This window comes from Pieris rapae, chromosome 2, assembly GCF_905147795.1.
Source record: "Pieris rapae chromosome 2, ilPieRapa1.1, whole genome shotgun sequence".
In the NCBI taxonomy this organism is placed as follows: Eukaryota; Metazoa; Arthropoda; class Insecta; order Lepidoptera; family Pieridae; genus Pieris; species Pieris rapae.
In genome coordinates this window covers 4,823,606-4,850,898 of record NC_059510.1, presented here as the reverse complement: position 1 = coordinate 4,850,898, position 27,293 = coordinate 4,823,606, and the positions used below count along the sequence as shown (strand labels likewise).

Here is a 27,293-nt window from a genome sequence, read left to right as displayed (position 1 = left end):
TTCTTGAATTCTTCTTCTTTATGTAGAATAGTTTTATGATATTTGAATAAATTTTATTTAAGTAGATGATGCGTTATAATAAATTTAGATCTAAAAAAAACATAATACAATTTTAAAAATAAGAGAAGCTTTGTTTAGGTGTAGTAAAGAAGATATTCATATTGTACTTATGTGGATTCCTAGTCATTGTGGTATAGGGGGTAATGAAAGTGCTGACTCTTGTGCAAAAGGTGCTATCTACTGCGGATCTTGTCAGCTTTTGCATATTTCGACCTTTTAAAATCCTGAACCGTTGATTGGCAATCTTCTAAAGAAAAAACCGGCATGCACTATGCCAATATTCAATCCATTCTTCGCCGTGGTTTTTTAAACGTAAGTTTTTGGACAAAAAGGTCACGTCTATAATCTGCCGTCTTCGTATATGGCACGCTTGTACTCCCGTTCACTTAGCCAAAATTAAAATTAAAGACAGTTCTCTGTGAGTGTGGTATGGACGAAGGCTCGACAGATCATATATTTTTTAACTGTTCTCTAATTAACGACTCGTTATTTGTCCATCTTCCTCCAAACTTCCCTCATCCATGTAACCTTAACTCCCTTCTTTCCCTCCCATCTACGCCTAAAATGTTAGGGAAATTTATTTCTGTTTACTAAACTTATAAGATTCTCCCCTCCATAACTTGTAGTATATATATAATGTTAACATCTTGTATATATTGTTATATATCTGTGAATGATGTAATCTTTGTGTGTGTTGTCTTTTTTTGTGAATTCATTTTTGTTTTGGGTAACTCTGCTTAGATTTAATTCAATCCATCACATCTATCCTCACCGTGATAATATACAATACTTAGAACGCGACATTGGCGGAATTGTGATTGACACAGAAGTCGCCTTTAAAAATAAAGTGAAGTGAAAAAAATAATATTTTAACAAAAAAAAATTATCGAATTAAAAAAAATAAAAGATTCTACTATACCACATTTATTGTTTCAAAATTGTTTCTTCATAAACATATATAAACATGATTTTGACTACATTACATGATAGATATACACTAAAGTACTATAAAATAATAACATACATTAGATTTTACATACTTTTACAACTATTACATATTGCAGTTAATTTCAAGAATTTATTCAGAATATTTTTAAATTTATTAATACTACTAATTCTGTCAACCTTATTTCAAAATCAAGTTAACATTAAATTTTATTAGTTAAATATCCATAAAAAATATTTTACAAAACGAGTTTCAAAGAGATTTTTAACATAATCAAGAAGTTGAAAATTTGTTTCAAATGTAGAAGCCTTACATTGTTTTGCTTCCATTCGCAAACAATCGACTTTCAAATGATTCATTATGATACACTTCTCTCTCTAGCCATATTTCATAATTTTCCTTAAATTCTTCATCAAGCTCAATATTTATATCAAGCACATCATTTATATTTGTGTCAACAGGTGCCCATTCAGTATCTATATACTTTCTCACACTAGTTATAGGTCCAGTTATGTAACGCCTCCTATTAAAATTCTCAACACAAGCTCTCAGGGTACATTCTTCGTCCTGAAAGTCCCATGGCCTAGCATCTACATCATTCCCATAGGCCCAATCATCATTTAGTCTATGTCGGACCTTAGAATATATAGCACTTATTGTTTTCATGTTCGTTTTTCTCCACTGTCTTCCCAAATATTTTGTTTGCATTTTTAAAAGCTTTAAAACATAGAACTGCATCAATGCATGCCTTACTTTAAGAGTGCGTTTTAAAATTGGAGCACTTTTAAAAACAACTAGCATCATTATTCTTGCATTTTTCCATTTAGTTAATTTATTCAATATTCTTAAAAGATTTATACATGAAAATACATTTCTCCAGGAGTAGGGGACAGATGTTTCACCAATGTCTAAACACTCTTTAGTCAGTTCTGGTTGTTCCCCAATAACACAAGCAGGGAAGTCAAATATAGGTATGGTGTTTTTTGCCCCAACATAGGACAAAATGTTCTGATTAAAAAATTTTAGAACTAGGGGCATACAGTTGGCAAAAACCAAATGTTGAGACATGTATTCAAATTGGTAAATATGATTTTGTTTAAAATGTTTTAAAAGTAACAGGAGGATAGCAGTCACTGCCTTGACTATGATTTCTTTGTGCCTGTTAACATCTATTCCTAATTTCAGTGACTGAAGTACAGTCATAGGCATCTCTTCAGGTAATAAGTCAGCCATAATGTTCATTGAATAGGTTTTTGCTGTGGACGTTGGAGCAGCAGCTAACAATATTTTTAAAAGTGCTATCATGTACTGGGGTAGATTGGGTAACATTTCCCTATATAAAAGTTCTGCCTCAGTCTCTTCAATATCTTTCTCACCTTTGGTGAGTGGACTGCGAGAAATTTCTATTTCTCGTTCAACTTGAATTTCGGAAATACTAGTATAAATGTGTTTTTTTAATACCTCTAATCCTTCGTGAATAGGGTTTGGCAGGCCTGCAATAGTCTGCCTATCACCGGGTAGAGAATACCCAATAAACTTAATTCTCACATTATGGAGAAAATTATCAATATCCTTCTGGCGGACTTTGGACTGCCAAGGTAGACTTTTAGGGGGTGGTGGAGGAGGGGGACTGTCTAACTGCTTAAAGTACATGTAATATGGACAATTTTGATTTGAATTTTGTGATCCATCATTAGACATAGACTGAAACTCCATAGAATAGTCCTCAGAACCATTACCCGTATCTTCTTTATCAACATATAGTTGCTCATCAGATTCATCCATAGAAGTTTGTTTCATAAATGTTTGCCGCCTTATAGCTCTTTCACTTTCCTTTAACATAATTTTCTTTCTTTGAACTGGATTCTGATTTTCAAGAATATCAACAGCACTTGGAGGTGGAGAACTGGCTCTCATGCCTTTAACAACTTCTAATGTATCTTCAGCAATTAGAGGTAAGCCATATTTTACACGTAATTTGGTTTTCTTTACTTTAAGCTCTTTAATGCCCCCCAAATATACCAATAATATTTTCCACAGTAACAGTAAAACCTTTTTCATTGGAAAATTTGGAGATGATCCAGCACAAAGCTGAGTGATCATATTTAATAGTTGAACTGGCAACAAATCTTCACCATAGTGTGTTCCTAATTCCTCTTTAAATAGTTTTACTAGATGGACATACTCAGAATTTGCATTATCTTTTTCAGTTCTCATGTGTTCAGTGATAAGATACAAGACTGAGAGAATTACTCTTAAATCAGTTGAATCAGCTAAAGATTCAGCTAGCTTTCTAGATGAAATAGTGGAGGTTTGGCTTTTTGTTATCTCGAGTTGCAGCAATTCCACAAATGCTGGAAATATACCCATTTCATACAGTAAGAAAATGTTTCTGCGCGCCCAAAGAGCCTGTTCAGTATCTGATTGCATTTCGGCCCAACAACCTTGTGCTAGATACAAAATACACCGAGCAGCTCGTGTTCGTATTTCACTAATTACTATGTCTAAGTATTCTAGGAGTTTCATAACTACGGCACGCCTATGAGATTCAGATAATCGCTGCCAACTGGGTGGAAAGCTGAATTCTTCCATGACTTCTTCGAAAGCTTTGACATTTAGTTGAAATTCCGGATGTTCTGTATAACTATACAGTTCAGCAATTTCATTATTTTGTGAATCGCAGTCATCATAAATAAAATCTAACTCGGGGCTGTCCATATCATTGTTACAATCGCCTTCTTCCATGTTCATTTTTGCGCCACCACTCCTTCCGTTACCGTTAGTACCCATTTTAATTAATATTTTTAAATATCCACATTATATGTTGCAGGCGATAACAATATTTATAATTAATAGATAGTCAAATATAAAAACTACGATTTAATATCATCACAACAAAATCAATTTTCTACACAATGTCCATATGTAGTGTTGCCACTTATCAACCACCACACACAGAACAGGTATAGTCTAAAGTCTAGACTCTTTACTCTAGAGATATTAAGTTGATAAATTAAAGATATTATTCAAAGGACCAACTACTGTTTAATTGTTGTTATTACGAATAAAAAAGACTTAAAATAGTGGCACCTTGCTGTTTGACCCGAAATGTTTAATGATATTATATCCTGTGGGTCTCCATCGGACGCTATTAAGTCACCTCTATTTGATCTATGGCTTAACAAATTGGAATTTGGTTGGGAATCCATAATTTCCATCCGCGGTTTATTTTATTTTAATTTGAGTCTAAACATTCCTTTTAAACACAAATTTCAATAAATAGTCCACTCTTAACTGCTGAATCAATTTAATATATTCATAATGTAAGGTTATTTATAAATATTCTGTTATTGTGAATACTAAAGTTTTTTTTCTTTCTTAATTAATTAAATCGAATATTTTCATGGATACGTAAAAAAAGAGTGTATGTAGACGCGTTACAAGTTATACTTCTTTGGCGTCTGGAAAAAAAATAACTAAAATGCAATAGTGATTAACGATAAATATTAAAATTAATCAAAAAGATTTTATTTAAAGAAATAAATTATTAGTAAAAAAATATGTGTGTGTACCAGAATACACAGGTAAGAAGTGAAACTTCTTTACGACAATACGACATATCATTTTTCTACTATTTGCAAATTCACGAAAATGGGGTAGATAAGGCTTAAGCCTTAAGAAAAACAATTTTTTCAGTCATGTTTATTAATACTTGCTCATTCTAACAGATTTATATACATTCAACTGATACTTACAATCAAAAAAAATGTGAGCTGTCACGGGACGCCTGGCAGATGTGAAACATCGACATTATTTTGTAAAAGTAATATGCAGAAAAGAACATATATATTATGTCATAATAATAAAATAAAATATTACGATTTATTTCCAGATAACGATGACTATTTGTTGAATAAACATTTTTTTCATTAAATATTTTAAATGTGAAATTTACTACTGCATTTAGACTGTATATCATATAGCGTGGCGATGCGTCGCCACGGCATGCGTCGGCCCGCCAGAAATCGGTTTTACGTGCGGCTATAGATGTCACACATCAAAAGTTAGGTTAACCTCAAATAAATATTAAAATCATGCTCATACGTGTTGAATTTATAAAACGAAATGTATAATCACTCTCACTTTTCTTGTAAATTCAGTTAAATTTGACAAGTCTTTTTATTTTATCACTTTCAAATTAATACATATATTGTTATTCTTATTTCAAACCAAACTTCAAAACTAATATATTGTTGTTATTATTATCATATATTACATTATATTCTTTACGTCACTTTACTAAACTTCGATAAAAAAAGTAACATGGCGCGTAACCGAAAAACGTGACGTTTTCTTACAAAATTTCTCCCATACGTCGATAAAGAAGTTTCACTTCAAAAACTATCAACGTCGTATATGAAATTGGTTTAAAAACACCAAAATAATATTTATTTATTCATACTGTTTAATTGTACTGTTACGAAACACGTGTTCTAAATATAAAAATACTAGAATATATACAACTTGAACAAAGTTATCGATTTCCATGCCACCTAGACCTTACTTTACCATGTCATACCATGTCATACAAGGTGCGCGCGCACCGTAATAATTCACTCATCATTTTTCTCCATCGCTTCAAAAGAAGTAGATATAACTTCGTCCATACAAAGTTTTGACTCAATTGTTTTTACTTGTCTAGAAGAAAGGTTTCAAAAGCTAAACATTTAAAATAATAATATTATACTTAACTATGAAAAGTACACTTAATAATAATTGAATCTATAGTGTTTAAGGTTTGCACAGCTACAGGCAGAACATTTCACAAGATAAGTGGAAGTGACAGTGAAGCGAAATTGAAATAGCTGGATCTAAGCAAAGGAAACAGGAGTAACTATAATTTTTGGAGCTAAGTGTCATTTTAATAAAAAGGTGTTTTCCGATCAAAAAGTATGAAATACAGGAGAATATAAATGTCAGATAGGCAGCCAGTTTCCCACAGTTTTCTGTAATATGACCATGTTATAGAATCCATGTATGATGCTTATGCAAAAATTTTGAAGGTAATAGTCAACAATGCTTTTGATAAAGAACATGACATCTAGGATAGATGTCATGTTCTTTATCAAATTGCTGGCATCAGGTACAGTAAGGTTGGGGCTCAGTTATAATAACACAAACTTTATAGAAAATATTACTTTATTATGGTTATCTACATATATTTTATACGAAAAGACATAGAACATGATACGAAAAAGATAAGTTTTTAGGGTAGTTTACCATATTCTTGAGCCTCTGCAATGAGTGTGTAGTAAATACTCAGTAAAAATTTTACATATAAAGTTGGTAAACCATAAGTGGCTCTCTACAATGAAAAGAATATGTTTCAACACTCTATATGGCAAATGTCTTGTTTTTCTGTATCTTTTTTAACTTTCATTGGGATTAAGCATAGCACATAGTTAACTTTGTCAATTTAACTGCTCATTTAGTTACAACATACAGACTCTTCACTCATTTAAGTGTGTAGGTGATTAAATTGTTTTACGTTATATCATTGATACCAATCAAATGTTCTGAAAAGAACAGTTACCTACTTATATACGTGTTCGTTAAGATACGAGTGTGTTCTGAAAAGAACAGTTCTATACGTTTTCGGTACGATACGACTGTGTTCTGAAAATAACAGTTTTGTCAGCGTTATCGCAAGGCTACAACGACATCGAAGTGTTCTAAGAAGAACACGTACACTTCGGCCGCTACGGGCAGAAAAGGGTCAAATATTTGCCGCGCCACGTTTTTGTAGGATCACGAGGCAGGTAGCGAAAGAATGCGCGTATTGGCTGAACGTTGTAACAAAGCATGTCAACACTACTTTTAAGCATAGGCTAATTTTTCCATATAAATGTACGTAGTTTAGTAAAATAAAAGACATTCCATTCCATCTTCACCTCTTCTCTACAACTAATTAGGGAGTTTTATTTCACGCTACCAAACATCCCTAAAGTGGTGACCCCCAGAAGAATACAAAAAAAAATTGAAGATGTCGAACACAGAAAATACCGGTGCAGAGCGTCAAGTCGAGCCAAGAAGTCTCCGGTGCACGACCAGCCGCTCCTCTGGTTCTGCAGTTTCGAAGCCGCAACTGCCAATCTGAAACGAAGCCCAACTCGCCCAGATGGTCATCGCACAGCTTGAAAAGCAAGATATTCAAAACATCGCTGATCTCATTTGCTTACCGCCGGCAGAATACTATAACGCCATTAAAGACCGTTTAATATCCATATACGAAAAACCCAACAATGCACAAACGAAGAAACTCAGTAGTTTCTTGCTCGACTTGCCGTTCTTGCCGACTTGCAGTTTGCAAGTCGAGCTTGGAGACCAGAAGCCCACCTAGTTGATGAGGCAAATGAAGCAGCTTAACAAGGATACATTTCCAGAAAGCACCATCAAAATGATGTGGCTCGAGCATCTACCACCACACATTCGTTCCGTGCTAGCCGTCAGCGAAGCGTTTAAAATCAAAACGATGCAGATGGAAGACGGAAGCCGTAAAAAACCTCCAATGCCGTACTATTATCATTATTGGTACGGTATGGACGCGAAGAAATGTGCACCTCCATGCAATTTCAAGCCCATCAACGGTCAAGCATATAAATATAAGTCAGAAAACTAAAAATAACGCTGGCCGCGGCGGAAACCGGCGTTACCGAATCATCACACCGCCTTTTCGTTACCGACAGGGTTGCGAAACTTACTCTTTTAGTAGACGCAGGAGCCAATATCTCCGTTCTCCCAAAGAAAAAAATTCTCTCGCGTGAAACCACTGCCATTTCAACTGTACACCGCCAACAACACTGTCATACCAACATACGGAGAGAAGACACTTCAACTCAACCTTAACCTCCGAAGACCATACACCTGGAAATTTATCGTAGCAGATGTGTACGTGCAGCTCATTGTTGACGTTAAAAACCGAAGATTGACGGGAAAACACAGCTGGTAACAAACGCTCAACTCAGTACTGCAAACATACCTACAGCTCGCAGTATAGATATTAAGCAAAATTACCACAATATACTCGCAGATTTCCCTGGGACGTCTAGAATCACTTCAATGAAGCTTAGTCCCATACATTCCGTCGAACATTTCATTGAAACAAATGGACCGCCCCTTCACTGCAGGCCACGCCCCATTGCACCGCATCGCTACGAAATGGTTAGGAAAGAGTTTCAAACATGATTGAACAAGGGTTATGCGGACCAAGCAAAAGACCTTGGGCATCACCTCTTCACGTCGTGCCAAAGAAGAACGGAGAGTTACGCGACGATTACCGAAGGCAATGCCAAAGGCAAAAACAAATACAAACAGCGAATCACCGAGACGCACCAGACAGCTACTTTATATCAGCGAATTTACTGCTGATATACGACACGTCAGTGGGTTGCAAAACGCAGCCGCAGACGCATTATCACGCGTAGACGCAATCACATGTCCATCGCCTATCGACTACAACCTACTTGCAGAAGCTCAAGAACGCGATAGCGATACTCTCAAAGCAGTAAGTCTACAGAGCAACTTAGCTTTCAAGGAAATCAACCTGCTCGCGTCTAACATCAAATTATATTGCGAAACATCAACCCCATACGTACGACCGTATTTACCAGAAGAATACCGACGAATCGCATTCGACGCAGTACATAATATTAAAGAAAAACACTTTTTTACGGTGGTCACGGTGACGCAAGCTGTAAAGCACGCGAAACGTCGGTTTAAATTTAAAATTATGTCTAAATAATTATAAGTTTAAATACAATAATACATAACTATAATCCGTAAAAAAGTGTTTTTCTTTAAATGTGTAAAAGTTATGTTAATAAAAGACAATACTTGGAAATTAAATGTATAAAAGTTATGTAATGTTTAAATACATAACTATAATCCGTAAAAAAGTGTTTTTCTTTAAATGTGTAAAAGTTATGTTAATAAAAGACATAATATTAGCCACCCAGGAATTAAGACTACGAGAAAATTAATGTCGCAACGGTACTTTTGGCCTTCAATGAACGCAGATGTCGGCAAGTGGGCGAAAGTATGCCTACAGTGTCAGCTCGCCAAAATACAACGCCACACATCAAGCCCATTAACAATTTTTTCGCCACCCGAACGATTCGAACACGTGCACATCGATATCGTTGGTCTGCTTCCTACCGCAGCTACCGGTCATCGATACCTCGTGACAATGATCGTCAGAGCAACTACATGGCCCGAAGCATACCCATTATGCGAAATATCAGCTGAAAACGTCGCAAAAGTAGTGTTCGAGGGTTGGATTTCCCGTTTCGGTTGCCCTAGAACAATAACAACGGACAAAGGACACCAATTCGAAAGCAGAGTATTTGCATCTCTTTCTCGCTTACTCGGAATCGAAAAAACGCGTACAACTTCATACCATGCACAGTGTAACGGTATCATCGAACGATGGCACCGTGTCCTTAAGGCCGCATTAAAGGCAAGACTACAGACCGCAAGAAGCTGGATCAACGAGCTACCAACCGTCTTAATCGGAGTACGCACCGCTATGCGAAGTGACACTGGCGTAAGCGCTGCCCAACTTACCTACGGATGCAACATTCGCTTACCTGGTGATTTTTTATCAACGCCCCGTGATGACGTAATCATGGACTCTGCCTACATCGATCCACTGCGCGATGCAATATGAAACTTGCAACCAATGTCGAGCAAACCACATAGTAACACAAAACCGATATTCGTAAATACGTATTCGTACGCATAGACGCCGTAAAGAAGCCATTACAAGAACCTTGCGACGGACCCTTCCGCGTGCTAAAACGAGACAACAAGATATTCACACTGCAATTCCTTACCCGTGAAATTAATATCTCTGTGGGGACTGGAACACTGCGCGGGAGACGCTTCCGGCTTCACGTCAGTCATTACCGAGCTTCGTCGCCGGCAGGTCGTACAATCGTACCTACGCCACGTATCGCGACACAAGCCAACAATAATAGTTAAACGATACATTGTATTGATTTATTAAGTGAAGTAAATATACATGTGTGTTTAAATATATGGGGTTTCATTTATACCAACTCTACACCCCCATATATTGGTGACTCCGAACAACGATGGACAATCAAGACGCTCCCGGGATCAATAGCGTCAGTGTCAAAGTGCCGCCATTTTGGCCCGCCGAACCCGTGCTATGGTTCGCACAGATATCACGTTCAGTTCACGTTGGCAAATATCACGCCGGACACTACTAAGTATAACTATGTAGTGTCAAATTTGGAATACAAGTATGTCTCGGAAATTAAAGACATAATAAAAAACCCGCCCGCTACGGACAAATATATGTCATTGAAGAATGAATTAATAAAAAGATTGTCATCATCCCAAGAACAGCGGGTGCGACAACTTTTAACGCACGAGGACATTGGAGACCGGAAGCCATCCCAATTTTTAAGACACCTACAAAATCTCGCAGGTCCGGAAATTCCAGATGACTTCATTAGGTCCATATGGTCGAGCCGATTACTAACGAATATTCAAATCATAACCAAAGAGCTCGCTAGACTCCTTGGTGTCGCTAGCGGACGCAGTTACTGACGTCGTGTGTCAAGAACAAATTTACCACGTGGCGTCCCCGTATCGACAGAACAGACTCAAACCTGCCTACACTATCGCCGAGCAAGATATTCCTACTAATACAATACCGAGTACCTGTAACAAGCAAACCACATCGAGTGCGAGCGAACTACAAAAACATTACTAACCATTGGGAACAATTAAATACTTACAAGGACAACTCGCGCAGGCCTCGACAGTTAATTATATACGTTTTAAGGCCTTACCTTAAAGGCATTTATAGCTCAGCACGGGCTGTTTTGGCGAGCTTAGCTCATTCGGAAAGGTTGAGGTCCCCGAAATTCCTCTCACACCTCGCGAAAAGGCGTCTCCTGTGAGACTCGAACCTCGGCTTGGGCCGTCGCGGGGGGGGGTTCAATCGCCTGAAGGGCAAGATGGAAGCTCACTGGAGTGAGCGAAGTACGAAATAAAGGTCCTCGCCTTTCCCGGTGAAGGCGGTTTTAACCCTAGTCTATTTATTGCTATTGTTATTATTAGTGGCCGCGCGGGCGGCTTTTAATTTGTTGTTTGCTAATGTGATTGGGTCATCCGGATCCGTTAGAATGTGTCGGGGCCTCCCGCGAGCCTTTTTAGTCGGGAAGGGATAGCAATTGATGCTTTTACGCACCAGTGGGTTGGGATGGTGTTTTGCCTTGTCGAAGTGGCGTTTGGACGTCAACTTCATCCATTGGGCTATGGTAGTGAGCTCCAGGTCGTAGTGGAGAGTCAAATTTTTGCCGCGCCACGTTTTTGTAGAGGAACGAGGCAGGTACCGAAATATCCCTTTCGTACACACCCTGCGCGTATTGGCTGATCGTTGTAACATAGCATATCAACACTACTTTTAAGCATAGACTAATTTTTCCGTATAAATGTACATATAAATAAAGGACATTCTATTCCATCTTCACCTCTTCTCTACAATTAAGGAGTTTTATTTCACGCTACCAAACATCCCTAAAAGTGTACGTTATCTGCCGTAGAATATCTTAACATTGTTCTTACCAATTTTGATGTAAGAACCTACACCTTCAAAGACAGTGTTCCTTGTTAGAAAATTAAAACAGATTTTTTTTTCATATTGCAAGTACAAATTGGTACATATTTCCACATGTACTTTGACACAGAGCAGTGTCTGTACATATTATGTTAGCATGGATACCTTGTGTCATATGTTCCCAACAGTCTTCATAACTTGACTTTTTACAGATAATTAGCATGTTTTGCATGAAAACCTAATTAATTGGAATAATAATAATTATAGTATGAGTTAAAATTCGTGCGTGTTTGTAAGTACAACCTATTAAAATCCTTTTGCGATCGCCGCTTTTAACCGGGTAGTTTGGTAATGTATTGGTGTCTCTTCCCACATTGACGCCCGATGAAGTGATTGATACCATTGTTTTTCCAAGTACCTGTAAATTGATTCCGTTTATGGTTGTTGGATGTGGCTTAATAAGGAGTGACAGACAATATGTTGTATTTTTGTAAAAAAGAAGTTAATAATAATAATAAAAAGAAAGTGTCTTACATTAGAAATTTGTTAGTTATGCATCATGTTGCGTTCTTTGACTTACCTTTATGGACCTTCCATTGTCGAAATGCTATCTGAAATCCATAATATCATCGTCAGCCTTTGATTAATTTATTCTCAATCTACGAAGAAATTATATTACATATTTTGTCAAGCATACGCAAACGCACCCACATATCTACTATCATCTGAATATACATAAATTTTAAAACTACAACATTTTTAATGCCAAAATTTTCTGATGTATCATATGTGTTTCGTGCACAACATATTTTTTACCTCAGTAGAATCAGAAGATATTTAATGATTTCCCTTCGACGATTGCCATTATTTATTCTTAGCCAGGCTACGTAGCATTTTGCTCTCGTCGGCACACTTTGTCGTGATGCTTTTCCTGAAACAACAATAGTACTTACTTATTTTTTAAATGTATTATCAAGGATCTGGAAAACAAACAGATAAAGTATTTTATTTTGAAGATACAATATTTTATTTTGATTTCGCCTTTTCAGATGATTAGGCAATGTTTAAAATCCACCATATTCAATTATTGTACCAGGCAAACGGTCCTAATTTTACTACCAATATGCCGTTGTTTCCTTTGACATTTCTAAGATACAGTTTGGCACTCAATGCTCTCTGCGAATGGTTAGCACACACTCTGCGACACTCTGATACATATCAACAACATGTTGAAATCAAATATTTTCGGCTCCTCCTCGGCCTATTGTAAAATATCCTTACATACCTTACTAGACTTGCCGGCACCTTGCAAATCCGTACGACTGTTCGCACGATGTCATCGACGAGAACTGGATCCAACTTCAATCTAGCTGGCTTATTAGGAAATGCTGGAGAGCGTTTTCCCGTCAAAGAATGTGTAGCAAGTACCCTGAAAATTAGATACTAAATTTTAACCTTTTAAAAAGTAAATAACAATTTCCCAAACATTACAGATAGGTACTCATTCTTAATGTAGTTTTGCAGTTGTGTTCATATGGATCACATTAATTTAGTTATGCACACAGGGTGAGGCTTTTTCGGTTGCGTTTTTCTCATACAGCGTGACGTGTACAATGAATAATTTTCACTTGTAACATTTTTGTGGGGCTCAAAACTTTTATGTACAGAAGACGAAAAAACTTACTGTCGAGAGAAAACAGATGTCAACAACTTTCTAGTTGCGATGGTATAGGAAGACCCAGCTAGATCTTCCAACAACTTTGTTGGTATCTTTGCCTTTCCCGTTCCAAATTGTACCTATAACATATTTTATTATAAATAGGACTGACTTTATCATCTTTATTTGATAAACTAATTTATTATATACACATACATTATCATCTTTCTTAATAGTTATTAAATTTGTAATTTGTTACCATTTGTTCGCCATCTCCGGAAACTCGTTTTTGGACGTCGGAAGTACCCTTATGTCTTTTTTTTGAAGCTACGCTCTCAAAGTCCGATGTTTCCTGATAGAAAATTGAAACTGCTTAATTGGTATATTACCAGGTATTCTTTTCATTTTGATAGTTCCATTTACGTATTTATTAGTACACAATTGTCTTTTGACTAATAATTAACATTTATAGGCATTTAAACATAATTTAATAGAATAATAGGTGGTATAATATGAGTTAGATGATAGTAGCACGGACTAATAAATTTCATCCAAAAAATATCTTACATAATAGGAAGAAAAAGTGCAGGGCCTTTTGCGATCGCAGACAGTTTGCAAATAGCTTTTAACCAGGTCCTTAGGTAATGCGTTCGATTCTCTTCCCGTGTTGACGCCCGACGAAGAGATTGATACCATTTCGTTTCTAGGGACCTGTAAATTGATTCCGTGTTTGGTTGATTGATTTTGATTAAAAATTGAGATAATCTAATATATATTACTAATAAATAACCAAAATATATTATTATTGAAAACAAAGGAGTTTGACTTACATTAGAAGTTTGTTGGTTATGCATAATCTTGTATTTCTGCAATGTTTTGGCTTCCCTTTGTCGCCCTTCCATTATCTAAAATTCATAATATCATCTTTTGATTAATTCATTCCCATGAATAATCGGTGCAACTATTATTTTCGAAGTTACATAATATTATGTCAAGCATAATATGCAAACGAACATAATATGTAAAATATTATATTATATTTATTATTCTAATTTATTGTAAGTATAGATAGGTAAATATTGAAATGGAACCAAGTGGAATTGTAAAATGAAAGATTAAAAACTCGCATTAAAAAGTTATACATAAGTATATGTCATTGAGATACTGGTGCCTATAGTTATCGCTAATACTAGATTAATATAAATTATGATGTAAAATATTTTTTGACCACGGAACAATGTATTCATAATTTAATTTTACAATTTTAACATGCTTTAAGTTTATTAAAATCTAGATATATTTGTATTGTATTTTATTAAAATTATGTCTAAATAATAATAAGTTTAAATACAATAATACATAACTATAATCCGTAAAAAAGGTGTTTTTCTTTAAATCTAGATATATCAATTGTTTTAATAATATTTTGGATTGTTACTGAAAAATTTCAAATAATATACATTAATTGTAATTAAAGTGTAGTTTTTATAATGTGTAAGTATTTGCAGCCTTTTCGCGAGATACTTTTAAATAAAACGTAGGTACTTATGTATATTGGACGAGGCAGCAACAAAAAATTAATAATAAGAATCCCTATTTTAATCAGGCTTTGGCATTTGGCATGTTTACCATTTATTTAACATATTTGGTTTAAGTATTTAATGATATTACCTTTTTACTTCCATAACTAAGTTTAATTAAATTGATATATAACGGAAACAGCGATACCTACTTCGCAGGGATTAATCAAATTTTATTTATATCTGAAAACTATTTACCTAACTGTATCGAGGATGCATAAAAATATAGGCAAATAATATCATCATTTATAGCATATTCTGTAGATTTATCACTTTTATATTCAGTCACACTTATGAGATATTTCAATTAAATATAATACTAGAAAATTACTTACATTTTTTAAGTATACGCGTACAAAATCACTCACATTTAGCGCTGTACTAATTGTCACACCCAATAAGTTGGCAGAAACTGACCATTATTCATAAGAAGGCTATTTATAGCCTCGGAAGAGGGGGTTGGTTATAGAAATTAATCTTTTGTTTTTCCCAGGTAGAAGGATCAAAAGTACAATACTATTGTTTAAGATTCTCCCAAAATTGTTAATTTGTTACTTCCAATAGCGTATCTTATTATAAATTAGATGCCTACTGTACAGGCTACTGCCTATACAGGCAGCCAGCTATATAGGCCTGTACAGTACAGTACTGTATGGCAGTAGTTACCTATAATAACGATAATATTTTTTATAACATTATTTCGGTACTGCCATTCGACTCATAATCCTGGAAGCCGTTGCTTATAGGACGTTAACTCTTTTCTGAAACCAAACAAAATATTATTTATCATATTACTGCAAAGATTACATTCTTATTTTTTTCCTATGGTGTCTAATGTTGTACATATATAATCTAAACTAATTTAGTTATTTACAGTATATAGGCAGGACCAAGAACCTGTCTCGATGGGAGCTTAGGGTGGGCCACCAGTCACCACACACACACAAACACACACATTGTAAAATAATCTTTAAACTCTAAGATGTTTTCCTAAAAGACATCATTTATAAGTAAAAATACAGTAACGCTGCATCACGTAGTGAGATTCTTATTTGTTCAATCTGTACATTAATGGACTGATCGAGAGGCTCAGCAAGCAGTATGTTGGCTGTTACGTAGGCGGTATTCATTTCAATAATCTTGTATTATTGAAACAAATACCGTCTACGCGGATGGCATGGTGCTTTTGGGCGCCTCGGTCTGTAGACATAGGAAACTCTTGAAATATGTTTGAGGTAGGTATGCGGCTGATCAATGGTTAATTTACAAAAGTCAGTGATCTTCCATTCTTCCAGAATAGTTTTAAAGGAGTTGAAAGTTTTGCTTAATCAAATAACCAAACCACAAATCCTTTTTAATTTCTTATTATTTTTTCACTGCCTATATTTAAATCATTATTACAAATTAACATCTGGAAAGTTTCAACGCTTGAGCGAGTGAATCGTGATTCGAAAAAATCAGCTGTTTTTACAACTATAGATACTATTAAGACACCCTTTGTTCTTTCAAATGCATTGAAATCTTTTGTCCTATTTTTTGTACTGAGGGTATGAAATCGGGTGCACACCTATCTTTTGTATTTAATTTTACCTGCGATTACCGGTATGTTACTAGTTGCCAAGTGAGCAGTGGTGTTAACGCAAGCTTTGGAAATCATGTCTCAAGGATTTTGGGTTTTAGTGGAGTGGGTGGATGAAAGAAATGTTTTCTCAAATTATGGTGTGGTAAACGGATCATCGTTAATTGGCGATACTGAAATACATGCTGGGAAGGTTGTTCTTGTACGAGACAGGCATAGCGGCATCGCGAAGAGAGGCCAGGTACTGCGAATATCAGGTATGTTATGAGATCTAATCATACTACTTGAATTATAAATTATATAATGAATTTATTATTAGACTATTATAATATCATTTTAAATCAGGTAAAATGCTTGCTGTAAATTACACGAAGACAGTTGCACAAATAATTGTAATAAAACATAAAATTAAACAAATAAACATTTCGTAATTAAATATGTCGATAGTAAAACCTTCTTTAAAAAAATTTTTTATATGCGCTATTCTGTGTAAGACGTGATTTTTAGTTAAAATTGGAATTAATTTAAAACCATATAAGTAAGTAACTGCTTTTGCGCTACCTTAATTTCTTTTTCGTTACATGTTACGTTGAATAGTGTACTTTCTCTGTCTGATATTCGTTTGTATATAATTTTTCAGATACAAAGCGTCATTTGAAGGAAATGAAAGTTATGTTGGAAAGGCAAGATAATCAAGTGAAGAGTGTGCTATCACTATGTATGAATACGATCAAAGAAATGAAGACTAGGACAATGGTATGTTGATGATTTAATTTGTTTAACCTGAAAAGAAGATTAAATATGTAGGAAGTCCCAAATCACGCTACCCATGAACATAGCTAGATAATTAGTAAGTAGCAAGAATCCGTCTCTCAGTATGGCTCGCGTTTGCAAAACTGACTAAAAAAAAATATAACAACGCTCTGACGCTACGTTTGCAAAAAGCTTGTTAAGTGTTTTTTTAAATATGGATCCGCCAAATCATTGATAGATTTCGTAGGAGTATACACTAACCTACCTTAAAAACAATTAGGCAAACTTAAATTGAATAAGAATTGTCGCAACACTTGAAACGTCAATTTGGAATAGGTACCTGCCTCGCCATTGTTCTCTTCTGGCAACATTAAATTGGCCATTATCAAATTAATTCTTAGATAAACTAAGAACCGATATTAATTGCAGACCGCGCAATGTTGGTGGCTGTGTGGTATAGGGAATCCGGTTTGATTGTTGTGATTTGGTTTTAATAAACGATTTTTCTTTAGAACCGATATTTACCGATTATGACGACTATTAGAAAGAAGCTCTTTCATTACTTATTATTTCAGTTTCCGCCTCAACCCAACCAAAGTGGTCACGTATTACAAGAAAGAAATGAAATTGACAGCAGTGATAGTGAAACAGATCAAGAGGTTCGTATATAAATGTTTTATTTACAGTTATTAGTACTTTGTAAATATCTAGTACTCCGCGAGGTCCAGTGGCGGTACTGGTAAATCTTTCTTATCAAAATCGTATTGTACTGGGTATAGTATCTTTTTGTCTATGGATTATTTTTCTCTGAGTAGCCTGTACCACCTCTGGTCTTGGTAACGTTCAAATATGGGTACATATTATTTAAGTTATAAGTTTACATATTGTTGGTACGAGAAATATATATAAAATATTGTATTTTAAAAGTTTTTGTTTAAATCATAATGTAACAATAATACTATTTCTTAAGGTGAATCCAGAATTAAACTTCAGCCAATCATCCATAAAGATTAATCAGGCTAATCATCCGGAATTTATGAACAACCAATTGATTCGTAAACTTTACGAAAGGACATTAAACCGTCGATCGATGGCAAGCAGTACACCTATACCTCAAAAAATCGCCGAACCTAAACTAACCTTTGACCAGGCAACCCAAACCGAAGCAGTTATACCAACACCGGAAAAAATCACCGAACTAGAAGCCTTGGTACACACTCTACATAGACAATTTCTGAATTTGACTTCCAATCTAGAAAACATTCAATCACAATCTGCCCTTTCTGAGGATTACTCTGAAGTTGAAAATGGTGAGATAAGAGAAGTAAATGAGACCCATAGTTCCTCAAGTGGAAATCAAGATATCAATATCAAGGGTCTAATGGTTAGAAGGGCTTCTGCTCAGACAACAAATACAACCGTGGAGGTTGCTGCATCGCATAGTGTTGATAAAATGGTAAGTACAAGACAATCTCATAAATTATAGACATTACTTAGAAAGAATCATGTCAAAGATAAATATCGAAGCTAGGATTCGGATTTTAAGTATTCAATGTAATATTTGGTTTGTTATGCTATACACTTTATTATAATTAGTGGGATAGCTGATGCTTATTTCACCTAACGTTAAAAGGAGAAGGTTGGTGTGGTCGATAGCCACACTTTCGTCAAACGCGACGCAAAGCTCGTAAGACTACGTATAATGTTCGGAAATTTGCAGGTGGGCATCGGAAGTGGCAATGTAATAGTACCAGCCCGAATTTTGGATGAAATAGATTGGACTTCGTATTCATCCGCAACGCGGCAATTATTGCAAGCTGTATTTCCAAGAAGGTAAAACTTAACTCTATTCATAGTCTAAATAATTTTAAGAAATCCAAATTGTTAGCTGCTTTCACTGTGACAATCAATTAAAAATGTAAATTGTTTTTATTTAATATAAGATGTTTACGTACTTTATTGACTGAAGATGTCGTGCACCGTTTAAATCCTTTGATGTTCATTACAGAGTACTAGCAACCCACTCGTTGACTGGCAAGCAGTCACCTGCATTTGCCGATAAACCAGCGAAGAAATGTTTAGACCCAGCTGTGGTAGATGACATAGTCAATACGGTTTCTGATAGATGCGGTGTTCCAAAGGGCGTTATAAGGTACATGTTATATAAATAAAATCAAATTGTATTTTTTTACGCTGGCAATTATGAAATAATTTGAATCTAATATTTACGACGTTTTATTGTTACGTTTCTTAACCTGAATCGATTTAAAAGCATAGTATAGTCATAAAATCGGCGATCGAAAAGAGGCTCGTCACCTTTCTTAATCAAAAATAATTAAAATGTGTTATAATTTTTTTATTTCAGGGGTTGCATCACAACTAAGTGTACCGACGAAGCAAAACTTTATCGCAATCGTCAAATGTTCAAAAAGATTCGCCAACAACAGCACCAAGAGAACAATCCACCATGCCCAGCCTCATCAAATGAGGCTCCCAACGTTAGGGAGTAAATTAACCCTATTCAATGATAAAATTTCTAATAAATTCACGTAATTAGTGTAATGGTATTTTATTTATTACAAAAAATTGCGGGCGATAATCACACGGCGGCTGTGTAACCGCACAAAACGTCGGTCTCGTGTGTTTTGAAAATGGAACTCCAAACCGCCACTGTAGCGGGCGCGGGTGCAAACCGCTTCTTGAGTTCAATTCACTAGCTTAGAACGAAATAATGACAATTAATAGCAAATACTTTTTTTTGCTTAATCAAATTAATATATTATTTTTAATTTAATGTTTAGAGTAGGTAGTATAATTCAGTCTCTAGTCAACAAAAATATAACTTAAGAAGTTTGCAAGACGTAAACAAAAGCAAAATTCATTGACCTCCCTTGAATACACTTTGGACACAACCTACAAATACTCTATTGGCTGTATCTAAGATACTGCTATAATACTCAATTCTCAATATCTTCTCTCTATTATACAGCGAGATCTTTTATTTATTTTTTTATATGAGGTCTTAATATAATATTAATGAGCATGGTACAATACTCAGTTCAAATATTTTCACTTATTTAAAAAGTATAAAAGATGTGGACAAAGGTCGTCCACTTCATCGCCTTACGTTATATGTAGGTAGTAGGTATACACTTAAAATTATGGATGTGATATATATACATGACATAATTTCGTTAACTACGGCTTTTTAAACCAAAAGCAGGAGTTCCTTGTACTAATTCTAGTAATCTCTTTATGGTCATAGTTAGAAGCTATAATAATTTTCAAAAAACCTCATCGTTTTTAATTTTCTATCAATTAGTAAACAAATAAGTAAAATAGGATAGGATATTATAAAATCTAAAAATATGTTATTGGCGCTTCAGCAATCAGCGCACATTTTTTATTATTTTTTTATTATGGCCCGCACGGTTTGTGCATTGTGGCCCAGGATCAAAACAGGGAAACGGGTAAAAAAATAAACGTATCGGATGGAACGGAATTAAGGAAAGGAAAATAATCTATAAAATAAAAGATCAATTCTTATAGAGATAGAGTGTAAGAAAACATATTTACATATATACACATTCATAGGATCTAAATTTTTATATCATTACTTAAGATAAAAGCTGCTAAAAGTTTATATATATATGTGGGTCCATTGTTGAAAGTAAACAGGATATGGATGAAGGAAAAGGAATTTGAAGGGAAATGAGACCGTCGATAAGAGCCGACCGTTTGCGCCGAGAACAAACACAGCGCACATTTGTATTTTGTAATTAAGTTTTCAAAAGCTGGTAACACTAGTCTCTGTCTCTGCTCATAGTCATAGATAATGGTTATTCATTATAAAATTTTGACATCTATTATATTGTTGAAATAATCACAATAATATCTTAAAATTTATAAATTCGTGTGCACTTGAAGTTTGAGGATAAACCGAATATTAATTAGTTTTGTAGATCGATCTTTAATCTTATATTGATCACAATTTATACTTGATACGACTAATATTAAACAGGTACCTATTTGTTGTTGGGCGTGTATGCAAACCAACTGTACACTGCTTAAACTAAATTCACTTGTATTTAATAAGTATTATAATAATATACCCGTGAAATTAGTTTTTACCTCTGATTAATAACTGATATTTTTAACCGCAGTTTCAATATGGCTGAGCTTGCTGCATTACTACAAACAGAGATTCCTGAAGGTCGAAATCACCTTACAGACAGTCATACAAATCTCGAAAGAGTGGCAGAATACTGCGAAGCAAATTATTTCCAGTCTGAAAACAAACGATTAGCACTTGAAAGTACTAAGAATTATACTACTCAGTCTTTGGCTAGTGTTGCATATCAAATCAACACTCTTGCATATAACTTTTTGCAATTATTGGAGCTACAAACTATGCAGTTGGCAGAAATGGAGGGACAAATGAACCACATTGCTCAGACTGTTGCTATACACAAGGAAAAAGTGGCTCGCAGAGAAATTGGTGTTCTTACTGCTAACAAAGTAACTAACAGGCAATATAAAATAATAGCACCAGCTAATCCTGAAAAGCCTATAAAGTATGTAAGAAAGAGTATTGATTATACAGGTAAGAACTAGTCACATCTTTATTCTGAGTGTAAGCCTACATAATTTTCTAAGGCTATCTATCTTAAATAAAAGGGCTTAATAAACAATTAGGTAGGTAGGTGGGCTCAATTTCCGCAACTAGACTAGAAATTGGTCCGTTTTGCGTAGCTCAATAAACTAAAGGGTATAAATAAAATAATATTTCAATTTGTATTTCTTCTAATGTGTTTTTATAATAACAGCTCTTGATGACATTGGTCATGGTGCCCGTTGGAACAGTAATGTCAGTGGAACCCCTCGTGGACGTCGCTCTAGCTCAGTGCCTGGGGCTGCACCTCTGCCTGCCCCAACAACAAAACCTCCAACACCACCAGCTGCTGTGCGTTCTGCCTCAGCATCCAATACTGGCACTTTAGGACGTGGTACACTTGGTAAATTGATTATGTATTCATATTATATTATTATTTTCATATTATTTTCAAGTTTGCATTGAAAATATACTGTCCTTGCCTTGACAAGTATAAAGTGGCGTTCCTGAAAGATCAGTATTTGGACCCTTACTTTTTATTCTCTCCATGACCGATCTAAAGAGCTCACTGCACATTTCACATTCAATAGTTGCAGACGATATTAAATTTTTTGGATATCAACTCTCCCAATCTCAAGCAATATAGCATGGCTTAGATGATATTTTTGATTTGACCAAGCAGTGGCTGCTGTCATTAAATGTTAAAAAATGCACAATATTGCACATAGGAAAGAAGAATCCGCACAATACTTATCGCCTAGACATCCTCCTAACATTAAGCACATTGAATTAATTTATCTTTCAGGCAAGTCATCACGTGAGTACCGTACACCCCCTGCTGTGGCTCCACCACAGGTGCCATCACATTATGCACCTAACTACCCTCGACGCCCTCCTGGCTACTCCACCTTGCCTGTAGCACAACCACAGGTAATCTTAAAAAACATACTAAGTTACAGAGTCACAGAGTAACATATTACAATTTACTGTATTGCAAACAGTTATTGCATTCCAACTATAATCTGTATGAATTGGCTTATCAACATCACATTAAATATTAAATTTGAATTTCAATAGGTAGGTATGGTACATCCAACTCAACATCAATCTCCTAACAACTATTCTCAACAAGATCTACATGCAAGCATGCCACGTGAGTAAAAATATAATTCTTTCACAATATTTAAAACATTTTTTAGCAAACCAAAGATAATTGAGCCTTTTTAAATGCCAACAAAGCAAAAATATTAGCTAAGAAACGTGTTTTTGAAAGGTTTTATTTAATTACAGCATAATATGTAGTTATTTGTATTTGACTTGAATAACATATTTAAATATACTTCAATTACATTGCTGAATGTTGCCATTTCTAGCCTACTATTGTATATACAACACCATAAACGGTTTATTTCCCAGAGTTTTTTTGTCCAAATTAAGTAATAAGAAATATTTATTTTTCAAAAGATTTTATTCAAGATATGGTTTTAACAGTAATAAATAATATATATATATAACTTAGCAAAACACAATAAGAAAAGCAATTTATAAGATATTAATGAAGCTTTATAAAAACATTACAGCCCCTCCATCACCTTTGATTGGATCTGATGGAGAACACAGCCAGCATTCTATGAGCCTTCCTGGTCAGGTATGTACCAAATTTTATAAGAAACTAAAAGTATTAAGAGTTAAACTAGAATCCTAAAATAGTACATTTCATTACAAGTGCGGAAAGCCTGTCATTGCAACGAGTTCCGACGAATGTCTACCCGAGCCGAGGCGCAGCCGAAGGTGAGGGTTGACAGTCGGAACAAGTTGCAATGACGGTACCGCACGTGTACTGAACGACTATTTTTAATACAGTTGCGAAAAAATTAAGCAATTTAATTAAACTATTTGCTTTTTTTCTCTTCTCTCTACGGAATAAATTCGTTGCACGTAGATATGTAGCGACTTATATGTTTCCGGTAAATTGTTCTCCAAAGCATTTTGTGCAATTATACTGCGTTCGGGTGGTATTCATTCAAATAAAATATCGCCGAAATTACTCATTTTGTGCAACAAATAACTCAACTCGAAAGAACATTTTTGGAAAATGGCGCCAACCGCAAAGAATATGAGCAAAGCTTGTTTTTTCTTTTTAATAATTTTTTTATTGATATGAAATAAAATAAACCTAACCTAACTTATTGAATCCAATTATTCGTAAACTTTTTAAAAATACGTATTTGCATATATTATAAAATTCTTTTTAATATTTTTTTAATTGATATGAAATGAGAAGAAACCTAACCGAACTTATTGAATCCAATTATTATAATATTTAGAAATCATATATCATAAAAACTTCTATGAATCTTTTTAATAAAACCTTCGTGGTTGGTTTTTTTTTAATACACATTGTTTTGACAGTTGGCAAAGAAAACGCACGAGTGCGGGAATGGCAAAGAAAAAGCACGAGTGTGTAATAGCCCACTTTCCGAACGCTATACCTCCCTGCAATATGCCACTTTTTGAGCAACTGTATTAAAAAATATTTATCTTTAGAGGTTGCCATGACATCTCTAAAAGTACTAGTAAGTGGACACAAAGAAACTCTACTGGATCTATAGTAGAAATTTATCTAGAATGAAGAAGTTGTATATATTCATAGTTCAATATTTTCTACACATTCTACAAAGTGCAAGTGTTAATTTTAATTAATTCACTAAATTATATGCTATCGCTATGTGTATTTCGCGGCCGGATTGTTAGGTTGACTATTTGTTTACCCTACATGAAGCAACCAACCATAGTGCATAGACCAAACATATGTATGAAAACCTTTGTAAATAAATTACACTTGCAAATAATAGTGACTGAACACAATAAAGTAATATCTGCATTATGTACATCATATTATAATATATTTTTTAAAGACACACTTTTCACATTATTATATGATTCCTAGCGTGCGTCTTCATCTTCGGCTGGTGGGTCGATCCGCGGTGGCTCGGTCTCGCCCCCCCTACCGCCACCCCCCATGGACGACGAACTCGCGCACGATGGGTTCGGACGACAACAGCACGTGCATGTAAGTCAATTTGTACAGTCATTATATTGGCAGCCAGTGATCACAAAAAAAATTTAAAATTAATTTAATAGAATAGGCCTAGTTGCAATCTAATCGAATGTATCGGCTCGATTTCCAATATATATATATATATATTCCTTCTAACTATAATGCAATATAATAGTAGTACAAAGCATCTACACCATGTCAGTTTTCAGCTTCAGGATGTGTCAAGTGCACATTGTCATTTTGGACTGTCGCAAAGGATATAAATATAGTAAAAGAAAAAAAACACTGAAGTCTGATTAATTTCTGCATCTGCATTCCTGGATTTGAATTTGTCCAATTATTTCCAACTATAAATTACTAGAATTTTACATTTTTACAATTAAACAATTGCATATTATGTGTCTCTAGGTATTAAATAACTTTCAGAACAAGATGGGCCCATACAGTGGCGCAGTGCCGGCCATAGTGCCAGATGAAGAAGACTTGCCCGGGTGGGTGCCCAAGAACTATCTTGAGAAAGGTTAGTTTAAATGGTAGAAATATTTTTTGTACACTGTGTCTTGAATTTTTAGTAATAGCTATGTACTTTTAGAAGTGACAAACTATTAAATGCTATTTTTATCTATATCAATAGTATAAGGAGGAAAGATTTGTATGTTTGAAACCCTATTTGAACATAATATACTATTTAACTATAAACCAGCATTGCAAAGACGATAGAAACTAGCATCATGTGTGATGAGAAGGAAGATTTGTCTGGACCAGATATTATTAAGGTTACAGTTTTGTAATTAGGATTGCTTTGAACTTAGTAGTGAAGGCTGCCTGTTGCACCATGTTTTTCTGAACTTTATTATTATATAATATTATTTTAGCATTCCTGTGAAAACAGTGTAAATAAATAAATAAAATGTATTTTAGTGTACATAAATTTGGTCACCTAAAGTGGTACAAAAAGGTAGGTCAGCGGTCCAAACATGAAAGTGTAATATTAAATTTCTCATATATATTTTCAGTTGTGGCAATCTATGACTACTATGCAGACAAAGAGGATGAACTGTCATTCCAAGAGAGTTCTGTTATCTATGTTTTGAAAAAGAATGATGATGGATGGTGGGAAGGTGTTATGGATGGAGTCACTGGGCTCTTCCCTGGTAATTATGTTGAACCCTGCGTGTAATTAAAAAATGTATGTTATCGTCTTTAATTGCTCATACCAGGCCGATTTTAATGGCGCTGGTCCACAGTCTGTCACAGAGCATCGAAATTTGGCTTGAAAATATTACATCTATTGCATTGTTTAAAGCTTAAACGTCAAAAAATTATACAGCTGTCAAAACACTTGTTTATGCAAGACGGCGCCAAGTAACAACTTAGTAATTACAAGGTGGGGAGCAAAGGAATCCAATGAAATATCATTTAAGTAATATAAAAAATCCTTTATTTTTAAAATGCTACTAAAACTTTTGTAATAAACTTTGATGGTTTTGGAACTATTTTTTTATTGTCTCTGCATCCTGTTAAGCTTATATTTAAAGCTATTTAATGATCTCTGTGTTCAAAATGCCACCAAATCATCAATTCAAATAGCATAATTTGGAAAGCGTTGTATTACCCGAGTGAGGGATACAGTATAATATTTACTACCATATTTCCAATTAAAGACTTTTGTTAGTATTGCGAAGTAATTATTGTATTCTTGATTAAAATTAAGCAATTATAGTTTAATATTAAGCATTTATGTTATTTGGGTTATGTAATACCTATATAATGGTAAAATAATGTTCATAATTTATTTGTATTTTGTAAGCCAAAGGAGTAACATTAAAAGCATTCTATTAATTTCGATGTTTGACAGGAATGATTGACTTTTAATGTATAAACTGATAGATTTAAGTAATTTAGATTTAATAGTACAATAGTCATATCTTGCCAGAGTATAACACATTTACATGTTTTATCGTAAGTTTCTACTTTTTTGTTAATATAGTATATATTTCTTTCAAAATTGTCAAAAGATAAAAACGAATTTTTTTGAGGTTTGTCAGATTCCATTTTTTTTGTGTTTACGCCTTATAGTCCACAATAATCGTAATCATATAAATAGTAATCATAAATCTTTATAGTCTATACTCTGGCATATACCAATTTCGATATTATAAAATTAATGTGTTTAGATACTACACTCAAATGCGACATAAAAAACTATTATCATTATAAATTATATAACATTGACAGAAAAACTGTGTTTCCACCACACAAACTTCTTTTCTATTTAAGATTATGTTTACAATAAATAAGTAATGTATTTGACAAATAGCAAATCCTTAGCTTTGTAAGTTTAAAGTTATGAATATTAAGATTTTATTAAGGTTATGTTAATTCAATAAAACAATT

At 34.5% G+C, this 27,293-nt stretch overlaps 3 protein-coding genes and 1 long non-coding RNA gene across 5 annotated transcripts; 2 read left to right on the top strand and 2 right to left on the bottom strand.

Moving 5' to 3' along the window:
* Positions 1 to 1,229: 1,229 nt before the first annotated feature.
* Positions 1,230 to 3,943, bottom strand: LOC110996471 (striatin-interacting protein 1 homolog). The gene has a single exon (XM_022264143.2). It carries the CDS (start codon positions 3,794 to 3,796, stop codon positions 1,316 to 1,318), a length of 2,481 nt encoding a protein of 826 aa, XP_022119835.2. The 5' UTR covers positions 3,797 to 3,943; the 3' UTR covers positions 1,230 to 1,315.
* Positions 3,944 to 11,922: 7,979 nt separating this feature from the next.
* Positions 11,923 to 15,341, bottom strand: LOC110996507. The gene is made up of 9 exons (XR_006751260.1): positions 15,227 to 15,341; positions 14,142 to 14,216; positions 13,879 to 14,022; positions 13,571 to 13,663; positions 13,339 to 13,451; positions 12,940 to 13,083; positions 12,471 to 12,585; positions 12,235 to 12,265; positions 11,923 to 12,072 (listed from the first exon to the last, which is right to left on the bottom strand). It is a non-coding gene; the product is annotated as an uncharacterized LOC110996507 (long non-coding RNA).
* A 753-nt stretch (positions 15,342 to 16,094) lies between these two features.
* LOC110996488 (early boundary activity protein 2-like) lies at positions 16,095 to 19,785 on the top strand. Of its 2 annotated transcripts, XM_045634384.1 has the most exons (8): positions 16,095 to 16,126; positions 16,572 to 16,727; positions 17,111 to 17,226; positions 17,799 to 17,882; positions 18,194 to 18,679; positions 18,944 to 19,056; positions 19,232 to 19,375; positions 19,589 to 19,785. In XM_045634384.1, the coding sequence occupies exons 3-8, from the start codon at positions 17,134 to 17,136 to the stop codon at positions 19,731 to 19,733; spliced, it is 1,065 nt and encodes a 354-aa protein (XP_045490340.1). In that variant the 5' UTR covers positions 16,095 to 16,126; positions 16,572 to 16,727; positions 17,111 to 17,133; the 3' UTR covers positions 19,734 to 19,785. The 2 variants fall into 2 exon arrangements, with proteins under 2 accessions (XP_045490340.1, XP_022119861.2); XM_022264169.2 differs by lacking the exon at positions 16,095 to 16,126 and having other exon boundaries at positions 16,323 to 16,727.
* A 1,289-nt stretch (positions 19,786 to 21,074) lies between these two features.
* LOC110996517 (abl interactor 2) lies at positions 21,075 to 26,882 on the top strand. The gene is made up of 9 exons (XM_022264240.2): positions 21,075 to 21,244; positions 21,387 to 21,826; positions 22,050 to 22,238; positions 22,641 to 22,765; positions 22,913 to 22,988; positions 23,416 to 23,483; positions 24,786 to 24,908; positions 25,323 to 25,416; positions 25,913 to 26,882. The coding sequence occupies exons 2-9, from the start codon at positions 21,394 to 21,396 to the stop codon at positions 26,074 to 26,076; spliced, it is 1,272 nt and encodes a 423-aa protein (XP_022119932.1). The 5' UTR covers positions 21,075 to 21,244; positions 21,387 to 21,393; the 3' UTR covers positions 26,077 to 26,882.
* The last annotated feature ends 411 nt before the right edge of the window (positions 26,883 to 27,293 follow it).